The following is a 27402-nucleotide window of genomic DNA, read 5'->3' on the forward strand; positions in this document are numbered from 1 at the left end:
GCCTGTCTGCCATTCAATTAGATCATGGCTGATCTGTTACCTTCCGGGAGCGGAGCAGAGAGGAACGGAGCAGACCTGTAGGGAGAACGCCGGGAACGGAGCCTATAAATCAACCCCAAGAATCGAGGTCCAGTCTCTTACCTTCCGGGAGCAGAGCGGAGAGGAGCTCTTCCAGTGCGCCGGAGTTTTGAAAAAAATAGCCAACAGTGACGTCAGAGGGGGGCTGCAAGGTGATTGGTTCGGAGAAGACTCGGAGGGCGGAGTACCGGACCGGTGAGTATATAGAGTAAGTTACCTCGGGTGGGGGAAAAAACCCTGAAAAAGTGATGTCACAGGAAAGCTGTGACCTGATAGGCTGGTAGGGAATCTGCACTGAATTTGAAAATAAAACATTGATAAACTAATTAACCCTAATTAACTAATTAATTAATAAGTAGAGGAGTAACTAAACCAGAGGGAGGAGATTACTGTATTTAGCATTTAATATTGAGAGCAGAAATCTAGCGCTAGAGACCATATAGTTAATTGTAACTTCATTTAGTAAGGATTTAATAAGTATTTATTTTAAATTAATTCATTAATTAGTGCTAGAAATGTCAGTTAGAGGGGTAAAGTGCTTCACCTGTGAGATGTGGGAGGTCCGTGACACTTCCAGCATTCCGGACAACTACATCTGCAGGAAGTGTACCCAATTGCAGCTCCTCACAGACTGCATGGATCGGTTGGAGCAGCAATTGGATGCACTTAGGAGCATGCAGGTGGCGGAAAGCATCATAGACAGGAGTTTTAGAGACGTGGTTACAGCCAAGGTGCAGGCAGATAGATGGGTGACCGCTAGAAGGGACAGGCAGTCAGTGCAGGAATCCCCTGTGGCTGTCCCCTCTCTAACAAGTATACCCTTTTGGATACTGTCAGCAGGGGATGGCCTATGAGGGGAAAACAACAGCAGCAGTCAGAGCAGTGGCACCACGGCTGGCACTGTTGTTCAGCAGGGAGGGACAAAGTGCAGAAGAGCAATAGTTATAGGGGACTCCATAGTCAGGGGCACAGATAGCTGCCTCTGTGGACATGAAAGAGACTACAGGATGGTATGTTGCCTCCCTGGTGCCAGGATCAAGGATGTCTCTGAACAGGCAGGGGGCATTCTGAAGGGGGAGGGTGAACAGCCAGAGGTTGTGGTACACATTGGTACTAACGATATAGGCAGGAAGAGTGACGAGGTCCTGCAGGGGGAGTTCAGGGAGTTAGGTAGTAAGTTAAAAAAACAGGACCTCGAGGGTTGTAATCTCGGGATTACTCACTGTGCCACGTGCCAGCGAGGCTAGAAATAGGAAGATAGTGCAGCTAAACACGTGGCTAAACAGCTGGTGTAGAAGGGAGGGTTTCAGATATCTGGATCATTGGGATCTCTTCTGGGACAGGTGGGACCTGTACAAGAAGGACGGGTTGCATCTAAACTGGAGCGGCACAAATATCCTGGCTGCGAGGTTTGCAAGCATCACTCGGGAGGGTTTAAACTAGTGTGGCAGGGGGGTGGGAACCAGAGCAGTAGGACAGCAACTGAGGGGGAACTAGTGAATAAGGCCAGTAAGACTGAGAGGAAGAGCAGGCAGGGATATGTTGCTGAGCACAGCAGGACTGGTGGTCTGAAGTGCATTTGTTTCAATGCAAGAAGTATAACAGGTAAGGCAGATGAGATTGGATTAGTACTTGGAACTATGATGTTGTTGCTATTACAGAGACTTGGTTGAAGGAAGGGCAGGATTGGCAGCTAAACGTTCCGGGATTTAGATGCTTCAGGCGGGATAGGGGGGGGTGTAAAAGGGGTGGGGGAGTTGCATTACTTGTTAAGGAGAATGTCACAGCTGTACTGCTGGGGGACACCTCGGAGAGATCATGCAGCGAGGCAATATGAGTAGAGCTCAGGAATAGGAAGGGTGCAGTCACAATGTTGGGGGTTTACTACAGGCCTCCCAACAGCCAGCGGGAGATAGAGGAGCAGATATGTAGGCAGATTTTAGAAAGATGTAAATGCAACAGGATTGTTGTGGTGGGTGATTTTAACGTCCCCTATATTGACTGGGACTCACTTAGCGCGAGGGGCTTGGATGGGGCAGAATTTGTAAGGAGCATCCAGGAGGGCTTCTTGAAACAATAATGTAGGTAGTCCAACTAGGGAAGGGGCTGTACTGGACCTGGTATTGGTCAATGAACCCAGCCAGGTGGTCGAAGTTTCAGTAGGGGAGCATTTCAGGAACAGTGACCATATTTCCATAAGTTTTAAGGTATTTGTGGACAAGGATAAGAGTAGTCCTCGGGTGAAGGTGCTAAATTGGGGGAAGACTAATTATAACAATATTAAGCAGGAATTGAAGAATTTAGATTGGGGGCAGCTGTTTGAGGGTAAATCAACATCTGACATGTGGGAGTATTTCAAACGTCAGTTGATTAGAATCCAGGACCGGCATGTTCCTGTGAGGATGAAGGATAAGTTTGGTAAGTTTCGGGAACCTTGGATAACACGGGATATTGTGAGCCTAGTCAAAAAGAAAAAGGAAGCATTCGTAAGGGCTAGAAGGCTGGGAACAGACGAAGCCCTTGAGGAATATAAAGAAAGTAGGAAGGAACTTAAGCAATGAGTCAGGAGGGCTAAAAGAGGTCATGAAAAGTCATTGGCAAACAGGATTAAGGAGAATCCCAAGGCTTCTTAGACGAAGATAAAGACCAAGAGAGTAGCCAGGGAAAGGGTTGGCCCGCTCAAGGACAGAGGAGGAAATCTATGCATGGAGCCAGAGGAAAAGGGCAAGATACTAAATGAGTACTTTGCATCACTATTCACCAAAGAGAAGGACCTGGTGGATGAGTCTAGGGAAGGGAGTGTAGATAGTCTGGGTCATGTTGACATCAGAAAGGAGGTGGTGTTGGGCGATTTGAAAAACATTAAGGTAGGTAAGTCCCCAGGGCCTGATGGGATCTATCCCAGAATACTAAGGGAGGAAATTGCTGAGACCTTGACAGAAATCTTTGCATCCTCATTGGCTACAGGTGAGGTCCCAGAGGACTGGAGAATAGCCAATGTTGTTCCTTTGTTTAACAAGGGCAGCAAGGATAATCCAGGAAATTACAGGCCGGTAAGCCTTACGTCAGTGGTAGAGAAATTATTGGAGAGGATTCTTCGGGACAGGATTTACACCCATTTGGAAACAAATGGACTTATTAGCGAGAGGCAGCATTGTTTTGTGAAGGGGAGGTCATGTCTCACTAACTTGATCGAGTTTTTTGAGGAAGCGACGAAGATGATTGATGAAGGAAGGGCAGTGGATGTTGTCTACATGGACTTCAGTAAAGCCTTTGACAAGGTCCCTCATGGCAGACTGGTACAAAAGGTGAAGTCACATGGGATCACAGGTGAGCTGGCAAGATGGATACAGAACTGGCTCGGTCATAGAAGACAGAGGGTAGCACTGGAAGGGTGGCTTTTCTGAATGGAGGGCTGTGACCAGTGGTGTTCCGCAGGGATCAGTGCTGGGACCTTTGCTGTTTGTAGTTTATATAAATGATTTGGATGAAAATGTAGCTGGTCTGGTTGGTAAGTTTGCGGACGAACCAAAGGTTGGTGGAGTTGCGGACGAACCAAAGGTTGGTGGAGTTGCGGACAGTGATGAGGATTGTCAGAGGATACAGCAAGATATAGATCGGTTGGAGACTTGGGCGGAGAAATGGCAGATGGAGTTTAATCCAGACAAATGTGAGGTAATGCATTTTGGAAGGTCTAATACAGGTGGGAAGTATACAGTAAATGGCAGAACCCTTAGGAGTATTGACAGGCGTACAGGTCCACAGATCACAAAGTGGCAACGCAGGTGGATAAGGTGGTCAAGGAGGCATACGGCATGCTTGCCTTCATCGGTTGGGGCATAGAGTATAAAAATTGGCAAGTTATGCTGCAACTGTACAGAACTTTAGCTCGGCCATACTTGGAATATTGCGTACAATTCTGGTCGCCACACTAACAGAAGGATGTGGAGGCTTTGGAGAGGGTACAGAAGAGGTTTACCAGGATGTTGCCTGGTCTGGAAGGTATTAGCTATGAGGATAGGTTGGATAAACTCGGATTGTTGTCACTGGAACGATGGAGGTGGAGGGGCGACATGATAGAGGTTTACAAAGTTATGAGTGGCATGGACAGAGTGGATAGTCAGAAGCTTTTTCCCAGGGGGAAAGAGTCAGTTACTAGGGGACATGGGTTTAAGGTGAGAGGGGCAAAGTTTAGAGGGGATGTGCAAGGCAAGTTTTTTTTACACAGAGTGCCTGGAACTTGCTGCCGGGGGAGGTGGTGGAAGCAGGTACGATAGCGACGCTTAAGAGGCATCTTGACAAATACATAAATAGGATGGGAATAGTGGGATATGGACCCCGGACGTGCAGAAGGTTTTAGTTTAGACAGGCATCATGATCGGCGCAGGCTTGGAGGGCCGAAATGGCCTGTTCCTGTGCTGTACTGTTCTTTGAACTCCATTTCCCCACCTCGGTTCCATAACCCTCAACAATCCTGTCGAACAAAAATCCATCAATCTCAGTTTTGAAATTTCAATTGTCCCAGCATTCACAGCTTTTTGGGGAGAGTTTTCCAGATTTCCATTACTCTCTTTGAAGACGTGCTTCTTGACATCATACCTGAATGGACAATCTCTAATTCTAAAGTTATGCCCCCTTGTTCTGGACTCCCATCGGAGGAAATGGTTTTTCTTCATCTACCCGATCAACTCCTTGAATCATCTTAAACATCTCAATTAGATCACCCCTTAATGATCTAAACCCAAGGAAATACAAACCTAGTCTTTTCAAACTGTCCTCATAAGCTAACTTTTTTAACCCCAGTATCATTCTGGTGAATTTGAGGTCAATATATCCTTCCTGAGGTGTGGTGCCCAGAACTGAACACTGTATTCTTAATGGGGTCTGAGCAGAGTTATACATAATTATGAAATTCCAAACTGCATTACAGCCAATTAAGTGCTTTTGAAGTGTAGTCACTGTTCACATCAGTGTAATCACAATCACAGAATCACAGAATAATAGTGCAGAATAGGCCCTTCGGTCCATCGAGTCTGCACCGATGCATTAAAGACACCTGACCTGATAACCTAATCCCATTTGCCAGCATTTGGCCCATAGCCTTGAATGTTATGACGTGCCAAGTGCTCATCCAGGTACTTCTTAAAGGATGCGAGGCAACCCGCATCTACCACCCTCCCAGGCAGTGCATTCCAGACTGTCACCACCCTCTGGGTAAAAAAGTTCTTCCTCAAATCCCTCTTAAACCTCCTGCCCCTCACCTTAAACTTGTGTCCCCTAGTAACTGACCCTTCAACTAAGGGGAACAGCTGCTCCCTATCCACCCTGTCCATGCCCCTCAATCTTGTACACCTCGATCAGGTCACCCCTCAGTCTTCTCTGCTCCAGTGAAAACAACCCAAGCCTATCCAGTCTCTCTTCATAGCTTAAATGTTCCATCCCAGGCACCATCCTGGTGAATCGCCTCTGCACCCCTTCCAATGCAATCACATCCTTCCTATAATGTGGCGACCAGAATTGCACACAGTACTCCAGCTGTGGCCTTACCAAAGTTCGATACAACTCCAACATGACCTCCCTGCTTTTATAATCTATGCCTCGATTGATAAAGGCAAGTGACCCAAATGCCTTTTTCACCACCTTATTAACCTGCCCTTCTGCCTTCAAAGATCTATGGACAAAAACGCCAAGGTCCCTTTGTTCCTCGGAACTTCCCAGTGTCAGGCCATTCATTGAATACTTCCATGTCACATTACTCCTTCCAAAGTGTATCACCTCACACTTTTCAGGGTTAAATTCCATCTGCCACTTTTCTGCCCATTTGACCATCCCGTCTATATCTTCCTGTAACCCAAGACACTCAACCTCACTGTTAACCACTCGGCCAATTTTTGTGTCATCCGCAAACTTACTGATCCTACCCCCCACATAATCATCTATGTCGTTTATATAAATGACAAACAACAGGGGACCCAGCACAGATCCCTGTGGTACGCCACTGGACACTGACCTCCAGTTGCTAAAACAGCCGTCTGTCATCACTCTCTGTCATCGCGCATGCCCTGAGGTATTGCTCCCTCGTCCCAGCACAGGCAAAGCAGTTCATGTAGTGCTGACAGTATAGCAGGCTTGGCACTCTTGATTATTTCAGGGGTAATGCTGTCCTTCCCAGGGGCTTTTCCGCTGGCTAGAGAATCAATGGCATGGAGTTCCGATTTTGTTGGCTGTACGTCCAGCTCATCCATGACTGGTAGAGGCTGGGCTGCATTGAGGGCAGTCTCAGTGACAACATTCTCCCTGGAGTACAGTTCTAGGTAGTGCTCAACCCAGCGGTCCATTTGCTTGCGTTGGTCAGTGATTGTGTCCCCTGATTTAGATTTGAGGGGGGCGATCTTCTTGATGGTTGGCCCAAAAGCTCTGTTAATGCCATCATACATTCCTCTGATGTTTCCGGTGTCTGAGGCCAGCTGAATATGACTGCATAGGTGTTGCCAGTAGTCATTTGTGCAGCGCCTGCCTAACTCCCTGAATTCTTGATGCAAGACCTCATCCCTCTTTCTACCTATGTCATTGGTACCAACATGTACCATGACCTCTGCCTCATCACCCTCCCCCTTCAGGATGCCCTGCAGCCGTTCAGTGACATCCCGGATCCTGGCACCAGGGAGGCAACACACCATCCTGGAGTCACGTTGACGGCAACAGTAGCATCTGTCTGTTCCCCTGACTATAGAATCCCCTATTACTATTGCTCTTCCTCTCTTTCCCCCTTCTTGTGCAGACAGGCTGCTTGCGGTGCCAGAAGCTTGGCTCTGTCCACACTCCCTGGAGGAACCAGCCGCATCATTCTCCAAAATGAAATACCGATTTGCAAGCGAGAACCCAGGGGACTCCTGAACTACCTGCCTGATTCTCCTGGACTGCCTGGTGATCACCCATTCCCTTCCTTCCTCAAGTCCTTTCAGCTGCAGTGTGACCACCTCTCTATACGTGCTATCCACGATGCTCTCAGACTGACGGATGCTCCACAGTGTTTCCAGCCGCCGTTCTAGCTCTGAAACCCAAGCTTCCAGGAGCTGCAGCTGGACACACTTCCTGCACACATGCTGGTCCCGGGGACTGGAAATGTTCTCGGATTCCCACATGCAGCAAGAGGGGCAAACCACGGCTTTAAGCTCTCCTGCCATGACTAAACCCTTTAAATTTAAAATTTTAGAAGACTATTATAATAAAAAAAAATCAACTAAGTCTTGCTAAAACAATGACTTACAATTCAATCCAGTTTGAAAAATACCCACCAGGACTTACTCACCAGTCAGCTGTGCTCTGTGGAAACTCTCGGCTCCCTTCACGCTCTTTGAGGACAGGTAAGAAATGAAAGGAGCTCCTCGTTCCCTCCTCACCGAACTCCCTCAGTCACAAACTCACTTCAGCACTTTAATGCAACCCAAGTCAGCATTCCAGTGCAAACAAAGTCAGCACTGTAAGATGGCCCACTTTTACACTATCTGACTCTAGCCCCTGAAAACTGGTTTAAGCCAATTATCTAATTAACAAGGTGCAGCTGCAAGCAGAGCCTGAGTGAACTCTGTTTAAAGCTGGTCTAAAACACACCTTCTCCAACCCAAACAGCAACTGTTAAGTTAATTTGCTACTTCAAAGAAAGATTAGACTTTAGATACAACTAACCCTTAATTACCCTCAGTCACAAAACTCACACTTCAGCACTCTAATGCAACCCAAGCCAGCACTCCAGTGCAAAACTGTAATGTAAAAAGGACAATACTCAGGGATGGCTAAGACTGATTGAACTTATTGAAACACAATCTGAGTAAGTAAAACCTGTGCCTGATTAGCATATGTTTTTCTTTTGATCATTTTAATAATTTTTCAAAGAAAAAAATCAAAAACCACAGCAGCAACTTGGCAAAAACAGTTCGCAATTGCAAACTGAGCAACTTTTTCAGCCTGGTAATTATGTGGAGCTGATCTGCATTTTCAGAGGTCATGTAAAACAGATTTATTCTGCTGGATCTCTGATTTTGACCCCTTGAGTTGGAGACACTAGTGACATTAAAATAGCTGGCAGGTTGAAGGCATTGGAAGTTTCAAGTTGGAAAAAAAAGTACAGTTGAAGTTCAATCATTAATGTCCAAGATGACTGCAGCAGTGGAAGTTGTTGCACCATGCACTTCTGCAGCAGAGGTAAAGAGTTGACAGTCAGAGATACTGAAATCCCAAGTCTAGCAATCAATTATAGGCAATTCAGTAAATGGGAAACGCAGCAGGCATTGGGGCAGGAAGAAGAGGGCAAGCACTGCAGTGGGCCTGAACTGCTAATCCAAGATTAGTGTCTGGTTCAACTGCGTTGGGAGTCAATGTAAAGGACTTTACAAAGGTGCTGAGCAGGGCAGACAATTTTAGACAAAAAGGGATGAATTTTACTAGTCCTTTGGGGATGGGATGGGAGGCGGGAAGGCTGGAAAAATGGCACCCAAATGTGTCGGGTGGTGTGCCCAATGTCTTGTCGCTGCCATGCCATTTTGCCACCAGCAGGAAAACTGGCAGACAGCCTGCCCGTCTGGAGCCCAATTAAGCTAAAGTGGCCAATTAAAGGCCTCTTCAATTCTCCGCTGGCATTTTACCAGCAGATGGGGGAGGGCGGGGGGGGGGGGTGTGGTGGCCTGCTGTTGCATGGAGAGACTGCCAGGTAAACCCTGGCCGCTAAGTGCTCTTCGGCCCACGGAGGGAGCCCCTGGCGGCAATGTCTGCCCATCTGGCAGCAGCACCCCAGCCCTCAGTGACCACCCCCCCACTACTGCCGGGGCCTACCTGACTGGCCTGGTGCCCCCAGACCCTACTTACCTGACTTTGAGGGCGCATGGCCAACGATGCACCCTTATCCTCCGGGTGCAGCCCCAGCAGTGGCCACCCACTAGCAGTGGTACTGCTGAGCTACTGGCCCTCTGATTGTGTTGGCAGCTCTTGGGGGCAGGTCACCATCCTTAAAAGGGGCAGCAGCCCTAGCGGCATGCACTTTATTGGCTGCCACTGCCAAAACACGGCCCCGGTCCCGCTGCCTGCCGCAGCGGCATCACTTCCTGCTTTCGGCCCCTGCAGTGGGGCCACTGCTGCCTCCACTAAATCCAGCCTCAAGTAGGGACCGAGTCCAGCAGGGAAGGGTGAATTCTGGACCACTGAGCAGGCTGTATAAGCTGTGCATGTGTGGAAAGAATAAAAAAAATATATATTTTAAAGTTGTTCAACACTTTATATTTTATTTATACGATTGGAGTCTAACGGTCATAAGGAAATAAGGATGGTCATAAGTTTAGAACTTTTTAATCTACTTACAGTTGCAGCTTTTACCCATTATAAGAAGCACAAACTGTGGTCTGTTCCTTTTGTGCTGGGTCTCCATGTTTCTTTTCGGATTGAGGTTAAGTAAAAGGCAAGGAATTTTCTAAGATTTGTAACAATTATTTTGCTATAGGTTGAACCAGACATTTTGGAACAGAATGTTGTGACCTCCCCCCTCAGCATTTTTAATACATAATCAATGTGGCATAGATTAGTCCACTAAAGGGCAACTCTATTTCTCAGCCCCAACGTTAAAAGATGAAAGGACAACTAGACATCATTTCCAGGCAGAGAGAAACCTGGAGATGTATTTTGTCCTGTGTACAAAAATTACACCTCAAGAAAAATCACTGTCTACTGCATTTTAAAAAAAAATCTTTTGGAGTATTGTGGGTAACTTGTAACACACCCCTTTCTTCATCCACCTAGCCTGTTGCCAAGAACATGAAGGCACAGCCAACTCCCTGTGCACTAAATGTCTCCTAGAGTCAAACAAGGAGACACTAGGTAACAGAGTTTCTTTGCTCCAATTCTCCGATTAACGCTATAGCCTCCACTTAATGTTTCCCTGTTCAACATGGATGAAAAAAGGAACTGAGCACAGCATGATTTAAGCCATGCCTATGCTTGCTCTGCAATCAGGATATTACCACTTGACCACTCACCATCATCCTATCACATTGTACATTTTGACAATCCTCAAAGCATATTTTCAATAAATTGAGTTCAATCACGGATTTTTCTACATATTAACATTCCATGTGCATCATTCCAACACTGAGTCAAGTAGATAGTGCTGTGTTCAGTTACAGCCCTATTAGCTTTAAAACTGACATTTATTTCAGTTAATAACCATATTTAATTTTCGAAACAAAATCTGAATTTGAAAACCCTAATTATCAATTAAAGTGCTGAAAATATAATTTTGAATATCACATTCTGTAAATTAAGCTAACTGGTTTAAACTCGTCATTCTTTCATCTTTTTCTGAATTATGAACTTTAGCACATCACTTGATATGTCACTTATCCTTGGAAATTGCATAATCGCAGTTACATGTATTACCTCTATTGCACTGGCAGCCCAATGACTGTAATATATATTATACGTAGAAATTTAACTTACAACAATGAGCTGGGTAACTCCCTTGCACCTGCAATGAGGATAAGCACTTCAAGGTTATTTATTTATTTATTGATACAGCACTGAAACAGGCCCTTCGGCCCACCGAGTCTGTGCCGACCAACAACCACCCATTTATACAGTAATCCCATATTCCCTACCACCTACCTACACTAGGGGCAATTTACAACAGCCAATTTACCTATCACCTGCAAGTCTTTGGCGGTGGGAGAAAACCGGAGCACCCGGCGAAAACCCACGCGGTCACAGGGAGAACTTGCAAACTCCGCACAGACAGTACCCAGAATCGAACCCGGGTCCCTGGAGCTGTCAGGCTGCGATGCTAACCACTGCGCCAAGCAGATTCATCTCTTTTCCCTCTTACATATCAAACATACATCCAACAAAAGATTAAAATAAGATCCTATTATGTCGAAAGTCAAACAGTAGAGTGGTATTTTGTATCTCTATTCATTACACAGGGGAGGGTGTAAGGAACATTATGCACAAGTTTAAGAAGTTCATTTAATTAATGACAGAGAAGGAAATTTTAAAACAACTGTGAAGGTCAGACCAAAAATAGAACATTCCCTGATGCAGAAAGAGCAAGCTCCACATGTGACATTTTGATGTGAATTTTTCTTCCTTGTGTGGCACGTTCTTTTCATATCTATACCATTGACCTTTCTTGGGAATGATGCGATGCAGTGAGTCATAGTTTCTGCAGCACATTATACAGGAGTTTTGAGAAGTAGCCAGTTGCTGGCTTCAGCAAACTGTCATACTCTAGAATTACCCACCATACAAAATGCATGACAACAGTCAGTCGCATATGTTTACAATGGACGTCAAACATTTTCTCCTTTAAAGACCACCTCACTGCATGTCAATGGCATATGTAGCACCAAGCAGAGTCTCACTCAGACTTGGAGATATGTTTGTTGTGGTCAGTTAACAAGGCCAACGGCCCACATCTAAAATAAGTTAGAATTACTAACTAGGTGACATTACACCGATTAACACTACAACATTCAGAAGTCTTTTCAGACTTCACTTTTCTGCTGTGCTTTCTTCCCCTGCTACACCCTGAACTGCAAACTCAGCTGATGAATCAGTAGTGCCGTCTTCACACTAAGGATACCACCATCATGATGTGTGGCACTACCACTGTGCTGAATGGGATAGATTTTGAACAGATCTAGCAACTCAAGACTGTACATCCATGAGGCTCTGTAAGTCATCAGAAGCGGCAGAATTGTACTCAACCACAATCTGTAACCTCGTGGCCTGGCATATCCCCACTCTACCATCAAGCTAGGGGATCAACCCTGGTTCAATAAAGAGTGCAGGAGGGCATGCCAGGAGCAGCACCACACATACCTAAAAATGAAGTGTCAACCTGGTGAAGCTACAACTCAGGACTACTTGCATGCCAAACAGCATAAGCAGCATGCAATAGACAGAACTAAGCGATCTCACATCCAACTGATCAGATCTAAGCTCTGCAGTCCTGCCACATCCAGTCATGTATAGCGGTGGACAATTAAGCAACTAACTGGAGGAGGTGGCTCCACAAATAATTCCATCCTCAATGATGGGGGAGCCCAGCACATCAGTGTGAAAGATAAGGCTGAAGCATTTGCAACAATCTTCAGCCAGAAGTGCCAAAAGGATGATCCATCTCGGCCTCCTCCTGAAGTCCCCAGCATCACAGATGTCAGTCTTCAGCCAATTCGATTCACTCCGCGTGATATCAAAGCAAAAGCTGAAGGCACTGGATACCACAAAGGCTATGGGCCCTGACAGCATTCCAGCAATAGTACTGAAGACTTGTGCTCCAGAACTTGCCGCACCCCATGCCAAGTTGTTCAACTACAGTTACAACACTAGCATCTACCCGGCAATGTGAAAAATTGCAGAGGTATGTCCTGTACACAAAAAGCAGGAAAAGTCCAACCCGACCAATCACTGCCCCATAAGTCTACTCTCGATCATCAGAAAAGTGATGGAAGGTGTCATCAACAGTGTCATCAAGCAGCACTTGCTTGGCAATAACCTGCTCACGAACACTCAGGGTCACTCAGCTCCTGACCTCATTACAGCCTTGGTTCAAACATGGACAAAGGAGCTGAACTGCAGAGGTAAGGTGAGAGTTACTGCCCTCGAAATCAAGGCAGCATTTGACCGAGTATGGCATCAAGGAGCCCTAGCAAAACGGAGGTCAATGGGAATCAGGGGGAAAACCCTCCGCTGGCTGGAGTCATACCTAGCGCAAAAGATGATGGTTGTGGTTGTTGGAGGTCAATCATCTGAGCTCCAGGACATCACTGCAGGAGTTCCTCAGGGTAGTGTCCTAGGCCCAACCATCTTCATCAATGACCTTCCTTCAATCATAAGGTCAGAAGTGGGGATGTTCGCTGATGATTGCACAATGTTCAGCACCATTCGCGACTCCTCAGATACTGAAGCAGTCTCAGTCCCAATGCAGCAAGACCTGGACAACCTTCAGGCTTGGGCTGATAATTGGCAAGTAACATTTGTGCCATACAAGTGCCAGGCAATTACCACCTCCAACAAGAGAGTATCCAACCACTCACATTCAACAGCATTACCATTGCTGAATCCCCCACTATCAATATTCTGGGGGTTACCATTAACCAGAAACTGAACTGGAGTATCCATATAAATACTGTGGCTACAAGAGCAGATCAGAGGCTAGGAATCCTGCGGCGAGTAACTCACCTGACTCGCTAAAGCCTGTCCACCATCTACAAGGCACAAGTCAGGAATGTGATAGAATACTCTCCACTTGCCTGGATGACACTCAAGAAGCTGGACACCATCCACACAAAGCAGTCCACTTGATTGGCATCTCATTCACATTCACTCCCTCTACCACTGATGCACAGTGGCAGCAGTGTGTACCATCTACAAGATGCACTGTAGCAATTCACCAAGACTCCTTCGACAGCACCTTCCAAAACCGTGGCCTCTACCAACAAGAAGGACAAGGGCAGCAGATGAATGGGAATGCCACCACCTGCAAGTTCCCCTCAATGCCACACATCATCCTGACTTGGAACTATATCACCGTTCCTTCGCTGTCGCTGGTCAAAATCCTGGAACTCCCTTCCTAACTACACTGTGGGTGTAACTACAACCCAAGGACTGCAGCGATTCAAGGCAGCAGCTCATCACCACCTTCTCAAGGACAAATAAGCATTGGCAATAAATGGTGGCCTATCCAGCGAGGCTCACATCCCATGAACGAATAAAAAACAAACACTTTTAATGGGGCCGAACACTTTCCTTGCTTTCTCACTCTCCAGTACCAAAAGAATTCTATGGAAGTCAGGTTATCCCATTATCTTTCGCAAAAGTGACATGCTCCTTAAAAATCACTATAATTTCTATGCTTCTGTTCGCAGGGAGGTCAATAACTAGGGGGCATAGATTTACAGTAATTAGAAGGATTAGGGAGGAGTTAAGAAGCTTTTTCTTCCAGATGATGGTGGGCAATTTTTTTTGTAGTGCGTGGGCGATTTGTTTAAGTGCGCAGGACCTTTAAATTCTTTTAGTTGTGCATGGCCAGCGTGAGAACTTAGAACCATAGAAAAGTTACAACACAGAAAGAGGCCATTCAGCCCATCGCATCTGCACCGGCTGAGAAAACAAGCCGCCCATTCTAATCCCACCTTCCAGAACCTAGTTCATAGCCTTGCAGGTTACAGCACTTCAGGTGCAGGTCCAGGTAACTTTTAAATGAGTTGAGGGTTTCTGCCTCCACCACCGATCCGGGCAGTGAATTCCAGACACCCACCACCATCTGGGTGAAAATGTTTGTCCTCATGTCCCCTCTAATCCTTCTACCAATCACCTTAAATGTGTGCCCCTGGTAACTGACCTCTTGGCTAGGGGAAACAGGTCCTTCCTGTCTATTCTATCTAGGCGCCTCATAATTTTGCACACCTCAATTAAATCACCCCTCAGCCTCCTAAGGAAAACAACCCTACTCTATCCAATCTTTCCTCACAGCTGCAATTTTCAAGCCTTGGCAACATTCTTGTAAATCTTCTCTGTACCCTCTCCAAAGCAATTATGTCCTTCCTGTAATGTGGTGACCAGAATTGTACGCAATACTCCAGCTGTGGACTAACCAGCATTTTATCCAGTTCCAGCATTACATCTCTGCTTTTGTATTCTATACCTTGGCCAATAAAGGAAAGCATTCTCTATGCCTTCATAACCACTCGACCTGTCCTGCCACCTTCAGAGACCACTCCAAGGTCTCTCACACTTCCTCTACCCCTCTCAATATCCTCCCATTTATTTTGTACTCCCTTGCTTTGTTTTCCCTCCCCAAATGCATTACCTCACACTTCTTGGGATTGAATTCCATTTGCCACTTTTCCACGCACTCAATCAAACCATTGGTCTCATTCTGGAGTCTACAGCTATCCTCTTCACTATCAACTGCACAGCTAAGCTTTGTGTCATCTGCAAATTTCCAAATCATGCCTTGCATACTTAAGTCCAAATCATTAATATATACCACAAACAGCAAGGGACCCAATACTGAGCCCTGAGGAACGCCACAGGAAATTGCTTTCCAGTCGCAAAACCAAAAACTTGTGGTTTGCTGCGCAGTTGTGCAGCTTTCAGGGAACATTCATGCTGTGTTTCACAGCCTGACAGGGTAGTAGAGACAGAACCCCTCCTTGCATTTAAAAAATACTTGGATATGCACTTGAAGTGCCTTAACCTACAGGGCTACAGACCAAGAACTGGAAAGCGGGACAAAGATTTTTTTGGCTGGCATAGTCACCATGGCCTCCATCTGTGCTTGTGATTCCATCCTGAATTCCATAGTTCACCATAGTCTTTTATTGCATGATGGATGTAGCTGCCCCAGCTCCACAACAAAACAAAGAGAAAAAACAGGAATGAGAGGGAGAGATAGCTCGAGGCCATTAAATAGAAAGGCTGAGGAATGGGATAGGTGAGAGTGCATGCCACGATGAGATAAAAGCATTAAAAAAAGACAAACAGAGGCAGGAGACTGACTGCAGAGGAGGGCAGACAAGAAGTTAGTTTACTGTCACTTTGATACCCACCATAGGATGCAGCATGGTCTCTATTTTCACAGCAATGTGAACGGCATTTCTTTTATCACGGTTTGCAAGGATCATTGTGAAATTGGTGAAAGAAAAGTTGTGTGTATGTTAAGTAAAAATGTACACTGAATGTTACTTTTTTGCACTCTGACCACTGATATTAAATGACTGAAAACAGGTAACAAGGTAATCAAGTTGCCTGGAAGCTCTTCTTCCCATAGATTCCAGCAGGAGCTGCAACTAACAACAACAGAAGGGGGGAAAAGATTCACATCAACTCTAACAAGCTGGTAGTGCCAGTGTTGTCCAATACATTAGTCACTAACCAGATGTAGGTAATTGGGAATCCGGATGCAGCTACCTTCATTTTTGATTGATTAAAAAAGTTAAAGACACAGTCCAACATAAAAGCAAAATACTATGGATGCTGGAAATCTGAAATAAAGACTGAAAATGCTGGAAATACTCAGTAGATCCGGCAGCATCTGTGGAGAAAGAAACGGAGTTAACGTTTCAGGTCTGGGATCTTTCATCATAATTGAGCAGTCACAGACCTGAAACGTTAACTCCGTTTCTCTCTCTACAGATGCTGCCAGACCTGTTGACTACTTTCAGCATTTTCTGTTGTTGTTTAGAATAGACCCAGTTGTTGGGCAGGTGATTTCAATACTCCTATTCACATCGCGTACGCATGCGTAGTTTAATTTTTTTTATGTTTGTTGTTAAAATGGTAAGATGAAAAGCAGAGCATGCAAGTGTTTTTTGATCAATGTGCTTGACTTCCTTGGCTACTCTTCTTCTCTTCTTTGGCCTCCTCGTCTCGAGAGACAATGGGTAAGCGCCTAGAGGTGGTCAGTGGTTTGTGGAGCAGTGCCTGGAGTGGCTATAAAGGCCAATTCTAGAGTGACAGACTCTTCCACAGGTGCTGCAGAAAAAAATTGGTTGTTGGGGCTGTTACACAGTTGTCTCTCTCCTTGCACTTCTGTCTCTTTTCCTGCCAACAGCTAAGTCTCTTCGACTCGCCACTCTTTAGCCCCGCCTTTATGGCTGCCCGCCAGCTCTGGCGATCACCAGCAACTGACTCCCACGACTTGTGGTCAATGTCACAGGACTTCATGTCGCGTTTGCAGACGTCTTTAAAGTGGAGACACGGACAGCCGGTGGGTCTGATACCAATGACGAGCTCGATGTACAATGAGTCCTTGGGGATCCTGCCATCTTCCATGCGGCTCACATGGCCATGCCATCTCAAGTGCCGCTGGCTCAGTAGGGTGTATATGCTGGGGGTGTTGGCTGCCTCGAGGACTTCTGCATTGGAAATACGGTCCTGCCACCTAATGCCAAGGATTCTCCGGAGGCAGCAAAGATGGAATGAGTTGAGACATCGCTTTTGACTGACATACGTTGTCCAGGCCTCGCTGACGTAGAGCACGGTACGGAGGACACAGGCTTGAAACACTCGGACTTTTGTGTTCCCTGTCAGTGCGTCATTTTCCCACACCCGCTTGGCCAGTCTGGACATAGCAATGGATGCCTTTCCCATGCACTTGTTGATTTCTGCATCGGGAGACAAGTTACTGGTGATAGTTGAGCCCATGTAGATTAGATTAGATTAGATTAGAGATACAGCACTGAAACAGGCCCTTCGGCCCACCGAGTCTGTGCCGACCATCAACCACCCATTGATTCTAATCCTACACTAATCCCATGTTTCTACCAAACATCCCCACCTGTCCCTATATTTCCCTACCACCTACTAGTGACAATTTATAATGGCTAATTTACCTACCAACCTGCAAGTCTTTTGGCTCGTGGGAGGAAACCGGAGCACCCGGAGAAAACCCACGCAGACACAGGGAGAACTTGCAAACTTCACACAGGCAGTACCCAGAATCGAACCCGGGTCCCTGGAGCTGTGAGGCTGCAGTGCTAACCACTGCGCCGCTGTGCAGAGGTAAGTGAACTCTTGAACCACTTCCAGAACATGGTCGCCGATATTGATGGATGGAGCATTTCTGACGTCCTGTCCCATGATGTTTGTTTTCTTGAGGCTGATGGTTAGGCCAAATTCGTTGCAGGCAGTCGCAATCCTGTCGCTGAGTCTCTGCAGACACTCTTCCGTGTGGGATGTTAATGCAGCATCGTCAGCAAAGAGGAGTTCCCTGATGAGGACCTTCTGTACTCTGGTCTTCGCTCTAAGATGGGCAAGGTTGAACAACATGCCACCTGATCTTGTGTGGAGGAAAATTCCTTCTTCTGAAGACTTGAACGCATGTGAGAGCAGCAGAGAGATGATGATCCCAAACAGTGTAGGTGCGAGAATACAGCCCTGTTTCACACCACTCAGGATAGGAAAGGGGTCTGATGAGGCACCCCTATGCTGAATTGTGCCTTTCATATTGTCATGGAATGAGGTGATGATATTTAGTCACTTTGGTGGACATCCGATCTTTTCTAGTAGTGTGAAGAGACCACGTCTGCTGACGAGGTCAAAGGCTTTGGTGAGATCAATGAAAGCAACGTAGAGGGGCATCTGTTGTTCACAGCATTTCTCCTGTAGCTGGCGAAGGGAGAACAACGTCAATGGTGGATCTCCCCGCTCAAAAGCCGCACTGTGCCCCAGGGTAGACAAGCTCAGCCAGCTACTGGAGTCTATTTAAAACAACTCGAGCGAAGACTTTCCCCCCTATGCTGAGCAGGGAGATTCCACGGTATTTGTTGCAGTCACTGTGGTCACCCTTGTTCTTATAGAGGGTGATGATATTGGCATCGCGCATGTCCTGTGGTACTGCTCCTTCATCCCAGCACAGACAAAGCAGCTCATGTAGTGCTGAGAGTATAGCAGGCTTGGCACTCTTGATTATTTCATGGGTAATGCCGACCTTTCCAGGGGCTTTTCCACTGGCTAGAGAATCAATGGCATGACAGAGTTCCGATTTTGTTGGCTGTTCGTCCAGCTCACCCATGACTGGCAGAGGCTGGGCTGCATTGAGGGCGGTCTCAGTGACAAAATTTTCCCTGGAGTACAGTTCTAGGTAGTGCTCAACCCAGCGGTCCATTTGCTTGCGTTGGTCAGTGTTCCTGTCCCCTGATTTAGACTGGGGGGGGCGACCTTCTTGATGGTTGGCCCAAAAGATCTCTTGATGACATCATACATTCCTCTGATGTTTCCGGTGTCAGAGACCAGCAGAATACGACTGCATAGGTGTTGCCAGTAGTCATTTGCACAGCGCCTGGCTGTTCTTTGTGCAGCGCTTCTGGCTACTTTAAGTGCTACGGATGTTAACTCGCTGGGGGCTTTCTTGTGATTCAACAGTGCAGTGCGCTTAGCAGCTATGACAGGTTCCAGCTCTTCAAAGTGAGATTGAAACCAGTCTGCATTCTGCTTCTCACATTTGCCAAAGGTGGTCATTGCTGAGTCATATGTGGCAACTCTGATGTGGGCCCACTTGGTCTCTGCATCCCCTGTAGGAGTGTTTTGAAGGGCTTTTTCAAGTGAATTTAGAAACTTATGTAACAGCTGTGGATAAGAAATTCTGTTAATGTTGATGCACAAGCTTGGAGTGATGTAGATTCTTTGGTTTGAATCTAACTTTGCTGCACACCAGGGAATGGTCGGTGTCACAGTCCACACTGTGGAAGCTGCGTGTGATTTGGACGCTGTTTATAGAGGCTCACCTTGTGACGATGAGGTCCAGCTGGTGCCAATGATGTGATCTTGGGTGCCACCATGAAACCTGGTGACAGGGTTTAGTATGAAAGAATGAGTTGGTGATGCAGAGGTCGTGATAGGTACACAAATCCAGCAGTCTCTGTCCATTCTCATTCATCCTTCCAATGCCATAGCACCCAAGGGAGGAGGGCCATGACATGATCGGCCCCAACCCTGGCGTTAAAGTCCCCCAGCAGGAACAAATGTTCGGTATTAGGAATGCTACTAAGGATATTATGGAGTTCCTCATAGAAGTGGTCTTTAGCTTCAGGTGGGGAGCAGAGTGTTGGAGCATAGATGCTGAGTAGGTGTACTGGACCAGAGGCGGTGAGCAGTCAGATGGACAGTATACGTTCCGAGCCATTTGAAGGTGGCTTATTCATGCTGAGCAAAGAGTTTCTGATGGTGAAGCCCACTCCAGGCTGTCTTGGTTCTTCAGGATCCCTACCCTGCCAGTAGAAGGTGTAGTCTTGCTCTGGTAGAGATCCGCTCGCAGGCAGGCATGTCTCCTGAAGTGCTGCAATGTCCACATTGAGTCTACTGAGCTCATTGTTAATGATGGCGGTCTTCTGAGAGTCGTTGATTTGTGTAAGGTCTTCCGTCAGGCAAGGACACATAGTTCTGATGTTCCAACTTGCAAAAACGAAGAGCTGGTATCTTATTTCCTTTTTTTGTAGTGCTGTTTGGTGCGGTGTTACCGTTCACTTGTCGGGCAATGACCTTGAGCTCCAAGCACCCATTGAAGCAGGTGGACTGTGGCAGGACAGAAACTTTCTGATCGGGGGCTGCCCGGTTTGAGGCGGGCGGTAGCTGTCCAGCAGGATGTGATGACCTCTCCCACCAACAAAGGTAACCCATGGCACCCAATCTCTATGCCAAATGAGCTGGACTTATAACCCGTAACTGCTGCCTTCCGTGTTGTTTTGGTCGCTGTGAGGCGACTATGGAGTGACCTCTCCGTGGTGCATGCCTGGGCGGAATGCATGGAGGTTGTGAGTTGCCCAATCATCAAAACCCCCCTTTCGGTCTTCCTAGTGTGGTCCAAAGGAGTGCAGAACACGACGTTTGGCACTGGTACGGCTGCAGGAACTGCCGGAAACATGCCAAAGGTGACATGACCGCCTAAGGGGTTCCGCTCCGGATTTTCTGTTAGGGTTTACTCCCTTAGCCTTGGTCTCTGCCGAGTCGCCCACAAGGCAGTGGGGTTGTTAGGGTCCCTGCTCAGGGATAGGAGCGAACAAGAAAACTGTGATTTTATGGAGAGAGAGGGAAAAGAGGAGGGGATGCGAGGGGGGAGGGGGTGCAAGGGGATTCTTTTCTAACCTTTGCCAGTTCGATGAAACGTTAACTCAGTTTCTCTCTCTACAGATGCTGCCTGACCTGCTGAGTATTTCCAGAAAATTCTGTTTTTATTATAGCAATCAACCAGAGTCTGGATGGAGAGAAGAGGTGGATCTGGTGTGGCTTGTTGTCCGAGTCAGTAATCATTGATGAAGTTCAAGTAATGCTCACAACTCCTGGTCAAAAATGTAGAAGCTGCACGAGGCCTGATAAATTCATTAACAGAATTTCAAACTTTGATGAAAGAGCAAGTCTACAAAGTTTCACATTGAATGATGGTAGATATTTGTTCAGTAAATATACACATCTAAGTATTTACCTGCAGTGTGTGCAAGGTGTTTTCTATTAAAACTAGTGCATGTGGCTAAAATCATGTCACTGTAGCCACGCCTGTGACTAATCAGCGATTTCTACTGAACAACACTGAACTAAAGTACAGGCTGACCACCTCCTGTGATGGATAAAATTTGCTGCTGTTAGCCAAGTTTGTGTTTTTGGCATGAGGTGATGCCTTGGATTTACAATGAGTTACACAAGGTAGAAACATCTTTAGGGCTAGGAAAATGAATAATGCCCAGAAAGCAAAAGTTTTGAAAGTTTCAACTGTTGTGTGATAACATTATATATACATGCATAATCAGATCAGTAAAGGATTTCTCACAAAGTCCAGTACATTAAGCTGGGTTTTACAATGAAGGGTTTTAATGCCATTGCCAACTGTCATTTTCATTACACAATACTGGTATTAGTTCACCTGATGGCATGTAAAGGTCACTACTCTTTCAAGCACAATACATTCCAAGGTTTCTGGGCCCAATATACAGAAAATATTCGAGAACAAGACCTTGAAGACAAATTTATACCACAGTAAAGGGGCTTTCTTTGGACACTATTCCATAAAGCACAAGTAAACATCTGTGTAGACTTATCACTAGGTCTTCAGGAGGATATAGTCCCCAACTTCAGTTCCTTCCTGAACTACCAATTGGGAAAATAACTATGCATTTACAGTATCACAGATATAGGTTTCTGTTTGCACGATAAAAGCACTAAAATAAACCATTTTCTGAGTATCAACAAATTGCACTCTAAGAATTAAACAGTGCAAATTAGTTCTAATCTTAAAATTATGTCCAGATGAGACTTTTTATTCCCATTTGCATCCTCATACAACTTACATAAACAATACAAGATGCATTTCAAAATGTATCAGAACATGACACGGCCACAATGGTCTGGGTCATATAAATTGCTGCACTGATTGTTCTTATACAAATCTAACTAAACAGTGACCAGGCTGAAAATTACTTATAGGATGTTGTGAAATGAAAGAATGCAATTGTTTCTATATAACATTGCTGCCAAATAATCTGACCTGATGAAATTCCCTCCCAACCTAAATTCTCCTGCATTTTGGAAAATCAACAATGCAATATCAAACATGGCTTAATAGATCCACTGCCTAATGCACTGTTTGGCATTATTCCTACTGCATACCATGATACTAAAATATACTCGATGAAGGTGATATTACAGCTGTAAAGGGAGATATAGACTATAGCAAATAACACAAACAATTCAACTGGAAATCAATCGAGATTGAAAATTAGGCCATTTTCTAGTACAATTTTTACCAACTGACCATTCCACCTCACGAGTCTGATGTTCAGTCCATTGGCGGAACTGGACTGAAGCTTTTTGGTAATAGCAGTGGAAGGAGGAAAGTATTACTCACTAAAGACTTACCATTAATCATTAGAAAGTTGTCAGTCCCTGGATGTGGATATCCTAAACGACCTGGAATGAGGAGGATAGAATAAAAATTAGGAAAGATTTCTAAATGGAAGGACATTATTAAAGAAGCAACGATGTGAGGGCATCTCAACATTAACTCTTAAAGGAATGCTAAGGGAAAAATCTTGCCTTTATATTAGTACCTTTCATGACCTCAGAACATCCCAAAGTGATTCTCAACTAATTAAGCCCTTCTGAAGTGTAGCCAAAAAAACCCAAATTAAAAAAAACTGAAAGAATCGCCATTCCCAAGGCCTGATTTTCCAATTGATAATGTGACTCTTACATCAAAATATCTGAGCTGAATTTTTCCACCCTATGGCGAGCTGTGCGATGGGAGGACTGGTAATATGGTGGCAGAAGGCAACAGGAAGGGAGCCCGATGTCATCATGCCACCAAGGCATAACATTAGTGATGGCAACTTCAGTAGCTCAGCCATCTAATTGAGCCACTTAAGGGCCACTTCCTGCCCCCGTGAACGAAGACCGACAGGTAAACCCTGGCAGCTTCTCAGCAGATTCCGGGGGGCAGGTCTCCTTAACAGCACTTCATGACCCACAGCGCTGCCCCATGAGACAATGGCCACCCCCGCAGGTAAGGCACTGCCACTAGAATGGCAACCCCTCCACTCCAATTGCTAAGGCCTGCCTGCCAAATTTAGCTTCTCTTCGAGGCGCCTCCGTTCCTTCCTCTTGCAGCCTCAACATTGGCGAACGGTAGTGGTGGTGTTGCCAAGGTTTCTGAACTGCTAACCCTCTGATTGGGCCAGCAGCGCGGCCGGTGTGTGGAGGGGTGTGGGGGTGGGCAGTGAGGTGCTGCTTCTTAATTGGCCACCACTGGTAAAATGCCGCCTCAGGGTCCCGCCGCTTGCCAGAACTTAATCCTCAGTGGCAAAATTCAGCCCTTTATTTCTGACTCATTTCAGCTTCCCAGCAATCTCTGTTGCTTATTGCTTTCAGTGAATTTTGGGGGAGCAGAAGATAAATCTTCCTAATTCTACAGCTATGGTACTCAAGAAAAAGGGTTTTAGGTTTAATGCCCCCATTTGCAATTTACTTTCTCTCACTTACTTCACCCCCACCCCATTCCCTCTCACACTGTTGTGCAAATTGGCTGTTGCGTTTCCTTTAGCACAGCAATAACTACACTTCAAAAGTACTTAATTGGCTGTAAAGTGCTTTGGCACATCCTAAGGTCATGAAAGGCACTATATAAATGCAAGTCTTTCTTTTGGTATGTCCCATTGGTGCTCAGGATTAAAGGCATGCTACCCGACCCAAACCAGACAGGACCCAACGACACGTGTCGGGGTTGGGTCGGGCCGCTCTTCCAGGTCCGGCTTTCGGGCTCGGGTCGGGTCAGACACACAAAGTAAATATTAGATTTTGCTCTGTTGGTAAGTGTTAAAAGTTGAAAAGCCTACCTAAGCTGGGAGTCCGGGACGTCAAGGAGGGAAACTCTGAGTCTGTGCAGTGAGTGTCTCTATGACGTCATCACACTTATGCTGCAGATTCGGAGTTGGGGTAGGGAACATTCCGGTGGTCAGGTCAGGCTCGAGTCTGATGTGGTTCTGTCGGGTTCGGATCGGGTTTTTTTTCCCCTGACCTGAGCAGGCCTTTACTCAAGATTAAGGTAGGTCAACTCAGGTTTCTAACTTACCTTCCTTCGCTTCTGCACACTTCCTGTCACTCTAAAGCATATTGTGTCAGTACAGCAAAAAAAAAAATGACACAACTGGGTAGTTCATCTTATTTCCCTCCCTTCTGGAAATGAGAGGTTGTGAAACAAATTTATTGAAGTTACGGTACACAAACTTAGAGTAATATTCATAAATTCATACCAATGGTTTCCAGCTGCACATAAAAATGTTCCTTTTAGAACAATTGCAAAACTGGCTGCTGCTGCACAGATGGATGTTTTTACCTTCCTGGCAGCAGAACTTCTTGATAGCTGATATTTGCAGTATGCTAGTAAAAGAGGGGTCCTCTTTCTATTGATCTTTCCCAATTTTTCCTAACAAATCTATAAGAATGGTCTACTGCAAATAATTGAAAACTAGTATGAAACAGTAAGGGCTAAGAAAAATGATGGAAAATATTTACTATTTTAAACAACAATGTGCAGAGCATCATCTTGCCCCACCCCTACTTGTCAATCTTGTTTTTCTTTCTAAAATAATTAGAATATCAACAGACAATCCAGCACTTATATTTTGCATTATGACAAGTGCCAAGTTAACTTCAAAGGGATTGCTAGCTGCCAGCTTGTATGTATTATAGGAGGAATAACATTTTAATAGCTTATTGGTGGGGCAGGGGTGGGTGAGAATATAGAAGAGAAAAATCAAGTTCTGCTCAATAGGTTGTAAAACACCACCGTCAGTCTCCTGGACATTTTGGACCAGGCTGATTTCCTGAGCATCCAGCGCTGGAAATTCAACACAATGCTAGGCCACTGGAGAAGTTTGTGCTGTAACACATTCTATTAATACTGCAGCATAACTTGCACAATTAACTTCCGGTATTTAAAATTTGGCAGCTATTTTTTTTTTTTAAATCACTTTCCTTCCCATAGTATTTCCACTCCATTTAGCTTCCCATGATAGGACAGACTAGAGGTCTGCTCCAAGGCCTCTGCCATTGCAGTCAGTTGCTTGTATAATTACAACTTTTATTTATATGGTGTCTTTAATATAGAAAATGTTTCAAAGCACTTTACAGAGATGCATTTTAAAAAGGGTCTTAAAATGAGAGCAAAGTGGAAAGGTTTAGTGAAAAAGTACCAAAGCATAGGATCCAGGAGGCTGAAAGTACAACAACCATTGGTGCGGCAAAGGGAAGGGGAGAAATGCACAAGTGGCCACAATCAGAGGAAACAGATTTTGGGGGAGGTGGGTTATAGAACTTTAGGAGGCTACAGAGATAGAGAAGAACAAAGCCATGAATGGGTTTAAACATGAGGATGAGAATTTTACATTTGTAATGTTGGGGGACCTGGTGGCAATCAATATAATCCGTAAAGTAGTGATGAGTGAGAGAGACTAATGCAGGTTAGGTTATGGGCAGCAGGGTTTGGACAATCTAAAGTTTATGGCAGGTTGAGGATGGAAAGACAGTCAAGAGATCAATGACAGGCGTCGAGGTAGACACATCAGCTATGATATAGAATGACCGAGCAGGCTCGAAGTGCTGAATGGCCTACTCCTATGTTCCTTTGATATTATGGGATGATTCCAGAAAGAAGTCAAGAAAGATTGGTTCTCTGATTTTCCCTCTCTGTGGGGAAGTGTCACTTTTCACTCCAAACTCCCTCAAACTTATATTGAAAAAACACTGACAATGAGCATGATTAGATGATCCAATGGCTCATTTAGTATTCCTCAACATTAGAAATATAGAAACATCTTGCAGGGCACATTACTATAGCAACAATGTGTTTTTATTCAAGCATTCAAGCCGAGTGATCTGTGCAACTCAATTATTGCATAAATTCTAAAAAAAAACTAAGTTAAAATGGGTTCACTAGCTGAATGATCAAAAAGTAAATGCAGTTTGTAAAAAAAATACATATATTTATGTTCAATGTAGTTTTACTGCTAAGTATAGGAGAAGACATAAACTTTACTTAGAAATAAATAATCATGAATACCATGCCCTTGACCTAAGTAATAAATGAACACGGATCAGCTTCTTAATCTTAATTTGTTGGTCACAAGTTCTGTTCCGCAAAGCTATTGGAACCTGTTACAATAGAATAAAGCCTTTTTTGTTGCATTTGCCCACATTTTCTTCCTCTTTCATCACTGATAGTAATTTAGACTTAATACATTTGCAGAACAAGCACAAAATGTTCCCACTTGCCTTTTTAACGTACACTAAATTGCAAACCTGACCTTATTTACAAACAGAAGCAGTATTTCAAATTAATGTATTTTTGAAATAATTTATTTTTAAAGGACAACTAAAACAGCTTCCAATTAACTGTGCTCTGCTGCATTGATACTACGGCATCTAGGGATGGACAATAAATGCAGTCGTGCATGTGTCAGCGCAATCCAAGACCAAAAATAATGCAACAAATTAAGGACAGTGAAAGTATGACTAGTTCAAAGAACCAGTGAAAACCTACTGTACATTATTGATATTAAACTTTCAAACCTATGAGCTTCTTGTTCTAAAAAAAAAATGAAACTTGCTGCAAGCAGCAGCAAATTTACTCAAAATCAAGATTCACTGGGCTCCTTTTCAAAATGCTTGCTATTGATCAGGTTGAAGATCAAAAGAAGTTCCTTAACGTGTCAAATTGTTAACCTGACCAGAAGTAAAATGTGCCCACTGTTATTCAAGGTAAAATTTGGTGGCTGTGACAAACTTCCAAGAATTTATGTACAATGAAATGATATTATTTGCATTTCATTTATCTACCTTCCCAATTACCCACCAGAATCTTAATAGGACAAAGGCTTACATGAGATGGTATTCCACTGCACATGCTGCCTATACCAATCTCCTCACAGCCAAAGAAAGAGTAAATGTAACATTATTGATAGTGTCATGCCCAGTAAAGTTATACCATATTCCTACTTTTAAGATATGAACTTTTTTCAATGTGGAATCTTTGAAATTGACTTTTCCTTTAAAAAAAAGGACAATGTGCTATAAAATGGCTGAAGGTCAGATGACTTGGTCTCTATTCAAAAATTGCCTCACTTTCTCGAAAAGGATAAAAAGATACAATCCAGACTAAGAGGTGTAGACTACACCCATCCTGAAACCATCAAGAGACATTCCTGAATTGAATGGATTTCTTCTGAGACAAAAGCTGTGAAGTAGACACATCGGGTTGGATTTTAAGAACCAGCAGCCAATCTCGGTGGCAAG

At 45.0% G+C, this 27402-nt stretch overlaps 1 protein-coding gene across 1 annotated transcript in view; it reads right to left on the reverse strand.

Moving 5' to 3' along the window:
• LOC137373102 (cytoplasmic polyadenylation element-binding protein 2-like) overlaps positions 1-27402 on the reverse strand; it is a 193730-nt gene that overhangs the window by 85858 nt on the left and 80470 nt on the right. The window contains 1 exon segment of the mRNA XM_068037976.1: positions 22474-22524. Within this exon segment, the coding sequence (XP_067894077.1) occupies positions 22474-22524 (51 nt within the window).

This window comes from Heterodontus francisci, chromosome 1 (genome assembly GCF_036365525.1).
Source record: "Heterodontus francisci isolate sHetFra1 chromosome 1, sHetFra1.hap1, whole genome shotgun sequence".
Classification (NCBI taxonomy): domain Eukaryota; kingdom Metazoa; phylum Chordata; class Chondrichthyes; order Heterodontiformes; family Heterodontidae; genus Heterodontus; species Heterodontus francisci.